The 14,601-nt window shown below is 49.3% G+C and overlaps 1 protein-coding gene across 1 annotated transcript in view; it reads right to left on the reverse strand.

The window, feature by feature from the left end:
• Positions 1-845: 845 nt before the first annotated feature.
• The window catches only part of asap1a (ArfGAP with SH3 domain, ankyrin repeat and PH domain 1a), a 27,204-nt gene continuing 13,448 nt past the window's right edge, over positions 846-14,601 (reverse strand). The window contains exons 12-27 of the mRNA XM_078287663.1: positions 14,198-14,285; positions 14,031-14,079; positions 13,426-13,592; positions 11,583-11,716; positions 11,226-11,317; positions 10,331-10,517; positions 9,940-10,025; positions 9,478-9,593; positions 7,888-7,955; positions 7,474-7,581; positions 5,275-5,512; positions 4,333-4,396; positions 3,845-3,906; positions 2,610-3,166; positions 1,788-1,910; positions 846-1,156 (exon numbers count right to left, since the gene is read on the reverse strand). Coding sequence (XP_078143789.1) covers positions 1,082-1,156; positions 1,788-1,910; positions 2,610-3,166; positions 3,845-3,906; positions 4,333-4,396; positions 5,275-5,512; positions 7,474-7,581; positions 7,888-7,955; positions 9,478-9,593; positions 9,940-10,025; positions 10,331-10,517; positions 11,226-11,317; positions 11,583-11,716; positions 13,426-13,592; positions 14,031-14,079; positions 14,198-14,285 — 2,214 coding nt within the window. The 3' untranslated portion in view covers positions 846-1,081. The remainder of the gene's footprint in view (positions 1,157-1,787; positions 1,911-2,609; positions 3,167-3,844; positions 3,907-4,332; positions 4,397-5,274; positions 5,513-7,473; positions 7,582-7,887; positions 7,956-9,477; positions 9,594-9,939; positions 10,026-10,330; positions 10,518-11,225; positions 11,318-11,582; positions 11,717-13,425; positions 13,593-14,030; positions 14,080-14,197; positions 14,286-14,601) is intronic.

Consider the following 14,601-nt stretch of genomic DNA (forward strand, 5'->3'; position numbering starts at 1 on the left):
CGTGTGTGTTGGAGCTGGATGAGGTTTGTCCAGCGGGCAGCTGAGCCTCTGCTGGGCTGAAACACATCAGACTGCATCAGGACACTAGAGGGTTTACAGGGAGAATCACAGCAGTTAACAGTTTTTCCTCGTTCTGTTCCAGTCGCAGAGCTTCACCTGCTTCACTGCTGTTACACACTATTTTAAAACGTCCTACTGCATCACATAAACACTGAGCAAGCAAAATGAAACACAAACTTCTCATATGCCATGAATAAATATTTCCCCTAAACTTTATGCTGAGATGCTCGGAGGCTGCAGGGGAGAGTTCCTGGAAACAGACAAATTAATCACTTTCAATTAATTAATTGAATGGATTAATCTGACTCTAAATCCATCGGCTCTCAGAGACGCTGCAGTGCAACAATATACATCTTTACAAGTCATTTCATGTAGAACTGAGTCTAAAGATCTGATTTTTCTTAAAACAAGTAAAACCATCAGCCAGTGAGGTGAGATATTTCCACTTGTCTCTAATGCAAGTCAACTTGTTTCAAGAATTGTTTCTAATCAGGTGTCATTTTCTTCATTTTTCTTCACGTGACACTGCGACACCTTCCTGAAGCAGCTGAAGCGGTGCTGGAGTCGTCTCACCTCACTGGCAGGTATTACTCACTTGTTTTGAGCATCAGCTGTTCAGAGAGGCTGAGGCTGGTCAGATGAGTGCAGCTTCACACTGAAACACCAACCAGCAGCTACATGTGCACACATCAACACGCGTGTCGCTGTGCACATGTATGTACAGAGATAGATACGCTTACAGGACATACAGAGATTTACATACAGTTACAGCATACACAGTTGGTTTTGGAGCGCGGCTACGGCCGGCCCAGTGCATGCTGGGTCGCCATGGTAACACCGGGCGGCAGGATAATACCGTAGTAATGTATTTACAGTGAGACTTCAGTAACTGAGGCTGGCTTCGTACGGGTTCCTTCCTTCTGTAGCAGCTATTTACATGACTCCGCCCACAGTCCTGCGTGAGGCCCGGGGGGCGGGGCTTGTGCTAGTGGGAGGCGGCCTCACGCTCTCTCTCCGGCTGTCAATCAGACAGAATGTGAACGAAGGACATGGGGAAGACCCCCTTCCTGTCCGGCTGGCCCTCGATGTGCCCGATCTGAAACACAAGACCCAGAACCAGGGGTTTGACAACCAACACTAAAGAATGGGCAACACAGACTAGACTAGATTAGACTAGACTATACTAGATTAGATTAGATGCACGGCAGCCAGTTTGCACCAGAGCGCTCACCACACATCAGCTATCTCAGTGGAGAGTAGAGGACTGAAAGTTAGGTAACGAGGGATGATTAGGTGGCCATGATGGAAGGAAGGCCTGTTTTTTCTGGGCAGGGCACCGGGGTTACACCCCTACTCCTGCGATGAGTGCCGATGGGATCTTTACTGACCACAGAGTCAGGACCTCGGTTTAACGTCTCATCCGAAGGACGGTGCTCACTCACAGGACAGAGTCCCTGTCTCTGCCCTGGGGCACTGGGGATATTATTCATGAGACCAGAGGGAAGAGCACCTGGTACTGGTCCTCCAAAACCACTTCCAGCACCAGCTGGTCTCCAATTCAAGGACTAACCACAGCCAGACCTGCTTAGCTTCCCAGGCAAGCTAGTGATGTGATGCAGGAGCTATGGTGCTGGTATTATTATTATTATAACAATAATAATAATAATAATAATAATATTATTATATATAACATTAATATTCTCATACTGAAGCGCGGCTCTACCTACCCACCACTCCTGGTCTTCCTCTCCGGTGACGATGATGACCTCTCCCTCGCTGAAGGTCAGCTCATCGTCGTTGTCGGCCTGACAGTCGTAGATCGTTTTCACCCGCCGGGTTTTACTCTTCACCTGGAGAAACACAAAAAACCAGACTGACACTGAACGCCTCTTCACCTGGAGAAACACAAAAAACCAGACTGACACTGAACGCCTCTTCACCTGGAGAAACACAAAAAACCAGACTGACACTGAACGCCTCTTCACCTGGAGAAACACAAAAAACCAGACTGACACTGAACGCTCCGTCCAGGAGGTTCAGGAGGTTCAGCTCTGAGACTTAAAGGCCGGACTGCTCCTCAGAAAAATACTTTATAAAAACATCCTCAGACTTTATCCTACATTCCACTTAGATAATTAGAATTGAAGTCGACTGCGTTCACACTTTCAGTCAGAAAGGATAAAAATTAGTTTTAGCTTTTGATAAATTTTACAGAAACTTGGAGTAGAAAATCAATATGCTGAGTTTGAAGAATCAGCATGCTACAGAAATTGCCATCTGCTATTGACTGATCTTTGGTACCAGGTGATGATGTCACCACCTGTTGTACTCTATAGAAGGTGACATCATCACCCGGCACCAAAGATCAGCCAATAGCAGATGGCCATTTCAGCAGCTTTTTATCATCAGATGTCAGGCTTCACACAGGTTTGGGTTTGGAGTTTAGTTTCTGCACACAACAGTAATTAGAGTTTCTCAAAATGTGTCTGTTATTTATTTTGGTGTTTAGTTTGGTCGGCCCCTCCCACCTCCCGACAGCCTGAACTCACAGAGTTGATTTTTCGCGGCAGAGGGACGGGCATCTCCACGGCGCCGGACGGCGTCCCGTTGGCGTCTTCGCTCGCCTGCCGGGGCGACGGCTTCCCCTGATGGACGGACGACCGGCCGTCCGCCGCCGTCTTGGAGCCCTGCGGCTCCGCGGCGGCGGCAGCGGCGGCAGGGGCGGGGGTGCGGGCGGGCCGGTCGGCGAGCGGCGGTTTGGGGGGGAGGTCTTTGAGGAGCGGTTTGGGAGGGAGGTCACACAGCTGAGGCTTCGGGGGAAGATCGGACAGACTGGGTTTAGGGGGAAGGTCAAACAGCTGGGGCTTCTCAGCCAATGGGGCTCTGTGGGCGGGGTCTCCGGGGGTGAGGGGGGTGAGGGGTGTGAGGGGGGTGAGGGGGGGCTTAGGGGAGGCGTCGATGAAGGGAGGAGATTTCTGGGAGGAGTCGGGCTGGGAGGAGGAGGAGGAGGAGGAAGAGGAGGAGGAAGGTTTCTGCAGGAAATCCAGAGGCTGACTGGGTTTGTCCACAGAGGGGAGGTGGATGGTGTCGATCTTCCTTAGTGCCACTGAGAGAGAGAGAGAGAGACAGAGAGAGAGACAGAGAGAGAGAGAGAGAGAGAGAGAGAGAGACAGAGAGAGAGAAAACAAGAGAGAGATATAATACTAAAACACTGCTCTAATGTCTGTCCTTATTTCCACTGGATTCAGTGCAAGTTAATTAACTTCCATCATCCATCCATTTTCTCTGTCTGTTGATATTCAATACTGCAGAAAATATCGCGATATCGGCCAAGCCGAATACACACTGCTGCACACACTGCTGTACACACTGCTGTACACACTGCTGTACACACTGCTGTACACACTGCTGTACACACTGCTGTATACACTGCTGTACACACTGCTGTACACACTGCTGTACACACTGCTGTATACACTGCTGGACACACTGCTGTACACACTGCTGTACACACTGCTGTACACACTGCTGTACACACTGCTGGACACACTGCTGTATACACTGCTGTACACACTGCTGTACACACTGCTGTACACACTGCTGGACACACTGCTGTACACACTGCTGTACACACTGCTGTACACACTGCTGGACACACTGCTGTACACACTGCTGGACACACTGCTGTACACACTGCTGGACACACTGCTGTATACACTGCTGGAAACACGTCTGGAAACACCAGGACTCCAGACCAGCAGGATCCTGAAGAGTGCAGTGTTACCTTTCTGAGGCAGTTTGGGCAGAACCCGGGGTCCCAGAGTGGACTTGGTGTTAGTGGTGGAGCTGGAACAGACAGAGGTCACAGGTCAGAGGTCACAGGTCAGAGGTCACAGGTCAGCTTCATTACAGATACAGAACATCTTTTTCATTTATATTCATTACTTTTTTCAATTATGTTTTTCATTCCTTTCTGTGTCAGTATGTTCTACTGTTGTTACTGTGCACACTCATAATGCTGTAATTCATATTTTTCCAGATTTTTCATTCATATATTTCTACTTAACACGTTCTAGTGGTCAGTTGTGTTTCGCTTTTCTTATTCATGTTATTTTTCTTTGCTCTGTCCTGTTACTGTTTGCTGCTGTAACGATCCAATTTCCCCACAGGATGAACAGAGTTTAATCTAATGCTCAAAGAAAGATAGATTGTGTGTGTGTGTGTGTGTGTGTGTGTGTGTGTGTGTGTGTGTGCGTGCGTGTGTGTGTGTACCTTTGCTGCTGCTGGATTCCTTCAAACTTGTTGGCAGGTGAGGTTCTGTTTCCTGACTCACTTCCTGTGTGAAAACAAGGAGACAGATTTCCACCAGGGGTCAAAGGTCAACGGTCAAAAGTTAGACTGGCTTTGACTGACACATTCGTATCCCCCCCCCCCCTCCACCCCCCACCCCCCCATACCTTTCCCCTGCGCTCCCTGCAGGACGGGGCTGGGCGGGTCGGACAGGGTGCGCTTGTGTCCGGGTGGGGGGGGGGGGGGGTCTCTTCTTCAGGGTGGAGCTTCCTCCTCCTCCTCCTCCTCCTCCGCTGGTCTGGGAGGTGAGGGGGAGGGAGGTGGGCGGGCCGGCGGACGGGCCTGGGGGAGGGGGGTGGGGGGAGGAGACATTACAGTTCCAGTCATGTCAGTGACTCTCGTCAACAGACTCAACTCCCAGATCACCTTCACCAGCAGCCAGGCTGCTTTCAGAATTAACTTGCCAACAGACAATATTTTGTGCCAAAATTCATTCATTCCTTTTCTCTGTGGCAAACATCTTCATGAACCCATGGAACCCTCTGAAGGACCTTTGAACCTGTCAAGGGCCCCTGGTTCCTCCTCAGGAAACCCTGAAACCCTGTAAAACATCCCTAGAACCTCCTCAAGCTCCCTGGAACCCCCCCAAAGACTCCTGGAATACCCTCAAGAACCCCTGGTACCTCCTCAAGCTCCGTGGAACGCCCTCAAGAACCCCTGAACTGCCTACACGACCCTTAAAACCCTCACAAATCTCCTCACAGACCCCTGAAACCCCTTATAGGAATCCCTGGACCTCTGGAACCCCCTCAAGAAATCCTGTAGCACCTCCGAAAACCCCCGGCACCTCTTCAAGCCCCATAGAACCCTCTGGAACCTCCTCCCAGTTTAGGAACCACTGGTCTGAACCCCGGAGCCTCGTACCTTTCCCCTGGCCCCTGGCGGCCGGCGGGGCTCCGGAGGAGTCGGGCCCCGGGGAGGGAGGCGTGTCGGAGGAGGTGCTGTAGACGGGGTTGGCGAACGCCCCGTAGGACAGACGCTGCTTGTCCCGGTGAGGAGGAACAAAGGAACCCGGCAGGGAGAGCTTGTCCTGAGGAGAAACGCTGGAGGAGTGACAGAAACTCTGAGGACGAGGAGAACGCTCCTTCTTCACCGGACTGGGCTGCAGGAGGAGAGAGAGGAGGAGGTGGAAGAGAAGTCAGAAAGAGGAGAGGAGGAGGAGGAGAGAGAGGAGGAGGTGGAAGGGAAGACAGAAAGAGTTGAGGAGGAGGAGGAGAGAGAGGAAGAGGTGGAAGAGAAGACAGAAAGAGTTGAGGAGGAGGAGGAGAGAGAGGAGGAGGTGGAAGAGAAGACAGAAAGAGTTGAGGAGGAGGAGGAGAGAGAGGAGGAGGTGGAAGAGAAGACAGAAAGAGGAGAGGAGGAGGAGGAGAGAGAGGAAGAGGTGGAAGAGAAGACAGAAAGAGGAGAGGAGGAGGAGAGAGAGAGGAGGAGGTGGAAGAGAAGACAGAAAGAGTTGAGGAGGAGGAGGAGAGAGAGGAGGAGGTGGAAGAGAAGACAGAAAGAGGAGAGGAGGAGGAGGAGAGAGAGGAAGAGGTGGAAGAGAAGACAGAAAGAGGAGAGGAGGAGGAGGAGAGAGAGGAGGAGGTGGAAGAGAAGACAGAAAGAGGAGAGGAGGAGGAGGAGAGAGAGGAGGAGGTGGAAGAGAAGACAGAAAGAGGAGAGGAGGAGGAGAGAGAGGAGGTGGAAGAGAAGACAGAAAGAGTTGAGGAGGAGGAGGAGAGAGAGGAGGAGGTGGAAGAGAAGACAGAAAGAGTTGAGGAGGAGGAGGAGAGAGAGGAGGAGGTGGAAGAGAAGACAGAAAGAGTTGAGGAGGAGGAGGAGAGAGAGGAGGAGGTGGAAGAGAAGACATAAAGAGTTGAGGAGGAGGAGGAGAGACAGGAGGAGGTGGAAGAGAAGACAGAAAGAGGAGAGGAGGAGGAGGAGAGAGAGGAAGAGGTGGAAGAGAAGACAGAAAGAGGAGAGGAGGAGGAGAGAGAGGAGGAGGTGGAAGAGAAGACAGAAAGAGTTGAGGAGGAGGAGGAGAGAGAGGAGGAGGTGGAAGAGAAGACAGAAAGAGGAGAGGAGGAGGAGGAGAGAGAGGAAGAGGTGGAAGAGAAGACAGAAAGAGGAGAGGAGGAGGAGGAGAGAGAGGAGGAGGTGGAAGAGAAGACAGAAAGAGTTGAGGAGGAGGAGGAGAGAGAGGAGGAGGTGGAAGAGAAGACAGAAAGGAGGAGGAGAGAGAGGAAGAGGTGGAAGAGAAGACAGAAAGAGGAGAAGAGGAGAGAGAGGAGAAATGAAGGAGGGAGGTAGAGGTTTATGTATTTGAATAAACCCTTTTCACAAACATGGTTGGTGTATCTGCAGGTTATCGGTCGGTTCTCTCCACAGTGTGTAACAGTGCAGCTGTTGTGACTGACAGATGTTTCTGTTGTCAGACTGCAACTCTATAAAAAGAGATCTGATCCAGGGTCACAACATGCTAACTGGCTAACCAAGGCTAACAGTCATTTCTGTGCAGTTAGCATGTTGTGACCCTAAATCAAATCTCTTTTTTATAGTGTTTCAGTCGTCTGACAGAAACAAGACAACAGTAAACATGTCGTCCGCTGTCTGGACCGATCAGTAACTAACATGCTCCGCCCGCTATTGGTCCGTGATCGGCGACCTGATGATCACTGGACAGGCGACCTGTCAATCACTCTGAAAACAACCCCGTTTTATAACCGTTATATCTGTTAATGACGCAATTATTTTGAAAATCGCCATACGGACACATATTAGAAGAAGTGAAATTAGCTGCTGAGACAATAATCTCTTGTCGAAAAAAATGTATTGACTTTATATTTTGAGTGAGAAGTTGAGCTGTGGTCCCATTGACTTGAATGCATTTGGGCGGTTTGGAGTCTTTTTGGAGCCGGACTCTAGTGGACGTTACAGGAACTGCAGCTTCCAGCCACTTCCTTATTGGCTGGTTGGGTGAGACGCATCATTCACCCAAAATCAGATCAGTGGAGTCTGAGACTTCGAGCGTGACACATTGAGTTAACAAATGATGTAGTGTGTGTGTGTGTGTGTGTGTGAGACCTTGTCGTCCAGTTCGTCGTCGCTCTCGTCCAGTTCGTCCAGTCGGAGGTTCCAGTCGTATTCAACATGAACATGAGGATTAAACCTGCCAGCCACCGCCTCCATCAGCTGGTAGAGAGAGAGAGGGGGGGGGGAGAGAGAGAGAGAGAGAGGGGGGGGGGGACAGAGAGAGAGAGGAGGAGAGAGAGAGAGAGAGAGAGGGGGGGGAGAGAGAGAGAGAGAGGGGGAGAGAGAGAGAGAACATATGAAACATATAGAAAATACTGACAGATGGTACTTTGTATTAGCCACATTAACATTGTACTCTATATGCTGATAGTGCTGCAGTTACTGTTACTGATACATAGAAAACTGAACAAAAGGAGCAGGAAAAGGACACGTAAGGTTCTGGTTGGTTCTGGTTCTGGTTCCTACCGGTTCTTCACACTGGGAGTTCCTCAGTCTCCGGGCGATGTCCAGCGCCGTCTCTCCGCTCTGATTGGCTGAGAGGACACAGGACATACACAGCTTGTAATAAACTGTTGGATTGGATAATTTGAAATCTACTTCCTTAAGTGACTGAATTGAACATTCAATGGAGCACTGTGCCTAGCCTAGCTTACTTTAGCCTAGCGTATCTTAGCCTAGCTTACTTTAGCCTAGCGTATCTTAGCCTAGCTTACTTTAGCCTAGCGTATCTTAGCCTAGCTTAGCCCAGCCCAGTGTAGCCCAGTGTGTTCAGTGTGTTCAGGGTGTTCAGTGTGTTCAGGGTGTTCAGTGTGTTCATGGTGTTCAGTGTGTTCAGTGTGTTCAGGGTGTTCATGGTGTTCAGTGTGTTCAGTGTGTTCAGTGTGTTCAGGGTGTTCAGTGTGTTCAGTGTGTTCAGGGTGTTCAGTGTGTTCATGGTGTTCAGTGTGTTCAGTGTGTTCAGGGTGTTCAGGGTGTTCAGGGTGTTCAGTGTGTTCATGGTGTTCAGGGTGTTCAGTGTGTTCAGTGTGTTCATGGTGTTCAGTGTGTTCAGTGTGTTCAGTGTGTTCAGGGTGTTCAGTGTGTTCAGGGTGTTCAGAGTGTTCAGGATGTTCAGTGTGTTCAGTGTGTTCAGGGTGTTCAGTGTGTTCAGGGTGTTCAGTGTGTTCATGGTGTTCAGTGTGTTCAGTGTGTTCAGTGTGTTCAGGGTGTTCAGTGTGTTCAGTGTGTTCATGGTGTTCAGTGTGTTCAGTGTGTTCAGGGTGTTCAGTGTGTTCAGGGTGTTCAGGGTGTTCAGGGTGTTCAGTGTGTTCAGGGTGTTCAGGGTGTTCAGTGTGTTCAGTGTGTTCAGTGTGTTCAGTGTGTTCAGGGTGTTCAGTGTGTTCAGAGTGTTCAGGATGTTCAGTGTGTTCAGGGTGTTCAGTGTGTTCAGAGTGTTCAGGATGTTCAGTGTGTTCAGTGTGTTCAGGGCGTTCAGTGTGTTCAGGGCGTTCAGTGCGTTCAGTGCGTTCAGGGTGTTCAGTGTGTTCAGTGTGTTCAGAGTGTTCAGGGTGTTCAGTGTGTTCAGGGTGTTCAGGGCGTTCAGTGCGTTCAGGGCGTTCAGAGCGTTCAGAGCGTTCAGTGTGTTCAGGGTGTTCAGGGTGTTCAGTGTGTTCAGGGTGTTCAGTGTGTTCAGTGTGTTCAGTGTGTTCAGAGTGTTCAGGATGTTCAGTGTGTTCAGTGTGTTCAGAGTGTTCAGGGTGTTCAGTGTGTTCAGTGTGTTCAGTGTGTTCAGAGTGTTCAGGGCGTTCAGTGCGTTCAGGGCGTTCAGAGCGTTCAGTGTGTTCAGTGTGTTCAGGGTGTTCAGGGTGTTCAGTGTGTTCAGTGTGTTCAGTGTGTTCAGGGTGTTCAGGGTGTTCAGGGTGTTCAGTGTGTTCAGGGTGTTCAGTGTGTTCAGGGTGTTCAGTGTGTTCAGGGTGTTCAGTGTGTTCAGTGTGTTCAGGGTGTTCAGGGTGTTCAGTGTGTTCAGTGTGTTCAGGGTGTTCAGTGTGTTCAGTGTGTTCAGGTGTTGAGTCTTACTGATGTGGATGTCTGGTTTCCCTCTCAGCAGCAGTCTGAGACTCTGCTGTTTGTCGTACAGACAGCAGTAGTGCAGAGCCGTGTTCCCCCGGTCCGTCTGTCCATCCAGGTTCCCACTGCACACACACACACACACACACACACACACTGCTGATCAACACACAACACACTGTTCAACACACACACTGTTCAACACACACAACACACACACTGTTCAACACACACAACACACACACTGTTCAACACACACACACACTGTTCAACACACAACACACACTGTTCAACACACAACACACACACACACACTGTTCAACACACAACACACACACACACTGTTCAACACACACACACAACACACACACACACTGTTCAACACACACACACACTGTTCAACACACACAACACACTGTTCAACACGCACAACACACACACACACATACACACACACACAGTGTTTTCTACCTGTTCTGGACCAGGAAGTCGACCAGGTGCAGGGAGGAGAGATCAGCCGTCCGGACGGAGAGATGCAACGCCGTCTCTCCTGCTTCCTGGACAGCAGAGACACAACATGCTTACTGAACACAACTCAACATGCTTACTGAACACAACTCAACACGCTAACTGAACACAACAACACACTAACTGAACATGACAACACAACATGCTAACTGAACACGCCCACTCACCAACACAGAGCAACACGTCATGTTTACTGAACACAGCAACACCACACAGGTCATGACGGTCCGTACAACCACAACACGACGTAAACATGTTATAAACAACATGCATGATACTGTGATCTTATACACGCTACAAACAACACGCATGACGGGCGTGAGCTCCGACCAACCTTGCCCGGCTCAGGGAGGGGCTCCAGAAGCTCCGCCCCCTCGGCGTACAGCTGGATGATTGACAGCAGGTCTCGGGATCGCACCGCCTCGTACAGCTCGGCCAGCCTGCCGGTCGCCGTGGCGACGGTGCGCCTTGCGAACCTGCGGTCGATGTACTTGGCGTTGATGTACTCCTTCCTCACCGTCCTGCACAGCGTGGAGAGCAGCATGACGCATTTATATTAACTAATTAACATGATCTAATATTAAAATGACTTAATGGCCTAATTAACATGACCTAATATTTAAATGACCTAATGACCTATTTGTCCCCCATGGTGAACTCGGGGGCGGGACTAAGGGTCGGACCTGTCTGTCACAGTATCTCAGACGCCACCGACTGGATTTTACTGAAACTTAATGTAACGATGCGTCTCATTGGTCCGTCGGCTGCGGGGCGCTGGGAGTCCGTGTGTCAGGACTTCAGCTTTTAAAACACTAACTGACCTGAGGGGGGCGCTGCTGCTACAGGTCAAAACAGAGACACATACTGGCTCCTGATTGGCCCAGACTGAGACTGCATCATTGGGGGATGGATATTATATTGCACTATATTAATGTGTAATAAACTCTTTTAAAAAGAACCAAACAGTCAGTGAGCCATCAGTTTATTAAACCATCAGCTAAAGCAAAAGTCCATCTGATGTCACTTTACACCAAAACTACCAAACTTTAATAATTAATATTATTAATTATTAAATTAATAATACATTAATATTAATATTCAGTCAGGCTGAGAACTGATTAGACAGATGGACTCATTATCTGTTTATAAAGATTTGACTTCTGGGAATCATTCTAATTCATGACAAGATATGAACTGCAGGACTCCTCTGGACTCTGAACCGGACTCACATGTCGCTGCAGGGCGACGGCTTCGGAGACGGAGACGGCAGGTTGGCCTCCAGGATCTCATTAAAACTACAGTTCCCAACATTCCTAGCAAGCTGACGGGGAGGAAGGAGCAGAGAAGAAGAAACATAAACAAAGAGAGAGGTCAGACAGACAGACAGACAGACAGACAGTCAGACAGACAGACAGACAGACAGACAGACAGACAGGTAGTCAGACAGGCAGGTAGTCAGTCAGACAGACAGACAGACAGACAGACAGACAGACAGACAGACAGGTAGACAGACAGACAGACAGACAGTCAGTCAGACAGGCAGGTAGTCAGTCAGACAGGCAGGCAGGTAGTCAGACAGGCAGTACCAGCAGCTCGGAGGTTCCCAGCTTGTCCAGCTCCAGACTCTGGATCCTGGAGACGTGAACTCCCATCTCCCTGTGGATCCCAGAGCACTCGATACAGAACAGCACCCCCAGGTTAGTGGACAGCCAGCGGGGGTCTGAGTAGATAACACAATATAATACAACATAATATAATATAATGTCATGTAATATAATATAATATAACATAATATAATGTAATGTAATGTAATATAATATAATATAATGTGATATAATATAATACAAAATATAATATAAGATAATATACAGAACAGCACCCCCAGGTTAGTGGACAGCCAGCGGGGGTCTGAATATACACAAATATTAGAAAATATATAATATAATACACAACATTATGACTGGCCCTGGTTGTATGAACTGAACCAATCAGACAGAGTGAAGCTGTGAGACTTCTGGACTACAAGCTGCTACATGTGAGCAGCTTCCACATGAACTGAGCATGTGCAGAGAAACCACCACACTGTCAGTCCGTACACACTGTCAGTCCGTACACACTGTCAGTCCGTACACACCGACACTGTCAGTCCGTACACACCGACACTGTCAGTCCGTACACACTGTCAGTCCGTACACACTGTCAGTCCGTACACACTGACACTGTCAGTCCGTACACACCGACACTGTCAGTCCGTACACACCGACACTGTCAGTCCGTACACACTGTCAGTCCGTACACACTGTCAGTCCGTACACACTGACACTGTCAGTCCGTACACACCGACACTGTCAGTCCGTACACACTGTCAGTCCGTACACACTGTCAGTCCGTACACACCGACACTGTCAGTCCCTACACACCGACACTGTCAATACGTACACACTGTCAGTCCGTACACACTGTCAGTCCGTACACACTGTCAGTCCGTACACACCGACACTGTCAGTCCGTACACACTGTCAGTCCGTACACACTGTCAGTCCGTACACACCGACACTGTCAGTCCGTACACACCGACACTGTCAGTCCGTACACACTGTCAGTCCGTACACACCGACACTGTCAGTCCGTACACACTGTCAGTCCGTACACACTGTCAGTCCGTACACACTGTCAGTCCGTACACACTGTCAGTCCGTACACACTGTCAGTCCGTACACACTGTCAGTCCGTACACACCGACACTGTCAGTCCGTACACACTGTCAGTCCGTACACACTGTCAGTCCGTACACACTGTCAGTCCGTACACACCAACACTGTCAGTCCGTACACACTGACAGACCAGGACACGGTAACAGACAGGATGGTTTCTCCACATAAACCCTAACATGCAGTTCAGTCCAGTCCAGATCAGTCCAGTCCAGTTCAGTTCACTTCAGTCCAGTCCAGTTCAGTTCAGTTCAGTTCAGTTCAGTCCAGTCCAGTTCAGTTCACTTCAGTCCAGTCCAGTTCACTTCAGTCCAGTTCAGTTCAGTTCAGTTCAGTTCAGTTCAGCTCAGTTCACTTCACTTCACTTCACTTCACTTCACTTCACTTCACTTCACTTCACTTCAGCTCAGTTCAGTTCACTTCAGCTCAGTTCAGCTCAGTTCAGCTCAGTTCAGTTCAGTTCAGTTCAGTTCAGTTCAGTTCAGTTCAGCTCAGTTCAGTTCAGTTCAGCTCACTTCACTTCACTTCAGTCCAGTTTACTTTACTTTAGGTTTAGTTTTGTTTACCTTTTTTGCTTTACTTCAGTTTATTTTACTCTCTTTAAAAAACGTTGAAACCTTACACAGAAAGGTTAACAGAAGAAATATTGAATATCTCTGGTGTGTGTGTCTCTCTCTCCCACACACACACACACACACACACACACACACACACTCACCTGCGGCTCCACAGTCGCAGCAGCTGTCGTTGCCCGGCGCTCTCAGCAGCTCGTCGATGATGCTCTTGGTTAGCTCCTCCTCCTCCTCCACCCCCGAGCTCTGAGCCCCGCCCTGAAACGCCACGTTCAGAGCCTCCTCCTTACTGTTGGTGAGCACCGACACCCAGCTGCACACACACACACACACACACAGAGACACACACACACACACACACACACACAGAGGTGTAAATTAATGGGGAACTTGGCCAGTTTGAAGTGAACCACACAGATATTTCTATTTAGTCTAGAGGAGTTCCTATAGTGTGTATCTAGGATTTAAACTCTCTCTCTCTCTCACACACACACACACACACACACACACACACACACACACACACACACCATCAATTGAATTAATTAACGCAGGATTTTCTTCCAAATTCAGCATCGACAAAAACATTTTTCAACAAATTTGAGTTTGTCCTGGGAATGTTTCACCATAAAACAATTTTCATATCCTGAAGACTGAAGTGAGTTCAGATAAACTTTGATCATCAGAACTTCAACATTCCACTGTCAGCTGATCGTCAGCTGATCAGAAGAGAAGCCGCTCCGTGTCTCACATGACAAACTCCTGCTCATCCTCAGCCTGGAAGTGATACGTCCGATTATCTGCAGGGACAAACACACACAGACCTGTCAATCAAATCAGACAGACAGGCAGGCAGACAGACAGGCAGACAGACAGACAGACAGGCAGACAGACAGACAGACAGACAGGCAGACTCACGGGAGATCAGGTCGAAGCATTTCTTGTCCTCTCCGCTGGGTTTGACCTGACAGGTCAGCAGGTTCAGTCTGACCGGCTGTCTGTTGGACTGAGAGACAGACAGACAGACAGACAGGCAGACAGACAGACAGGCAGACAGACAGACAGACAGACAGACAGACAGACAGACAAGCAGACAGACAGACAGACAGACAGACAGACAGACAGACAAGCAGACAGACAGACAGACAAGCAGACAGACAGACAGACAGACAGACAGACACATGAGGTATTAACAAACAGAATAATTGGTTCTGTGAGATCCGCCTGCTGTTTGGTTGAAGTTTACTTTCAGGAAATGAAAGGGAAACATCAGCTGACTCAGCATCAGACTGAGACCAGACTCCAGCCACAGTCCTGCTGAG

Source organism: Centroberyx gerrardi, chromosome 13 (assembly GCF_048128805.1).
Source record: "Centroberyx gerrardi isolate f3 chromosome 13, fCenGer3.hap1.cur.20231027, whole genome shotgun sequence".
In the NCBI taxonomy this organism is placed as follows: Eukaryota; Metazoa; Chordata; class Actinopteri; order Beryciformes; family Berycidae; genus Centroberyx; species Centroberyx gerrardi.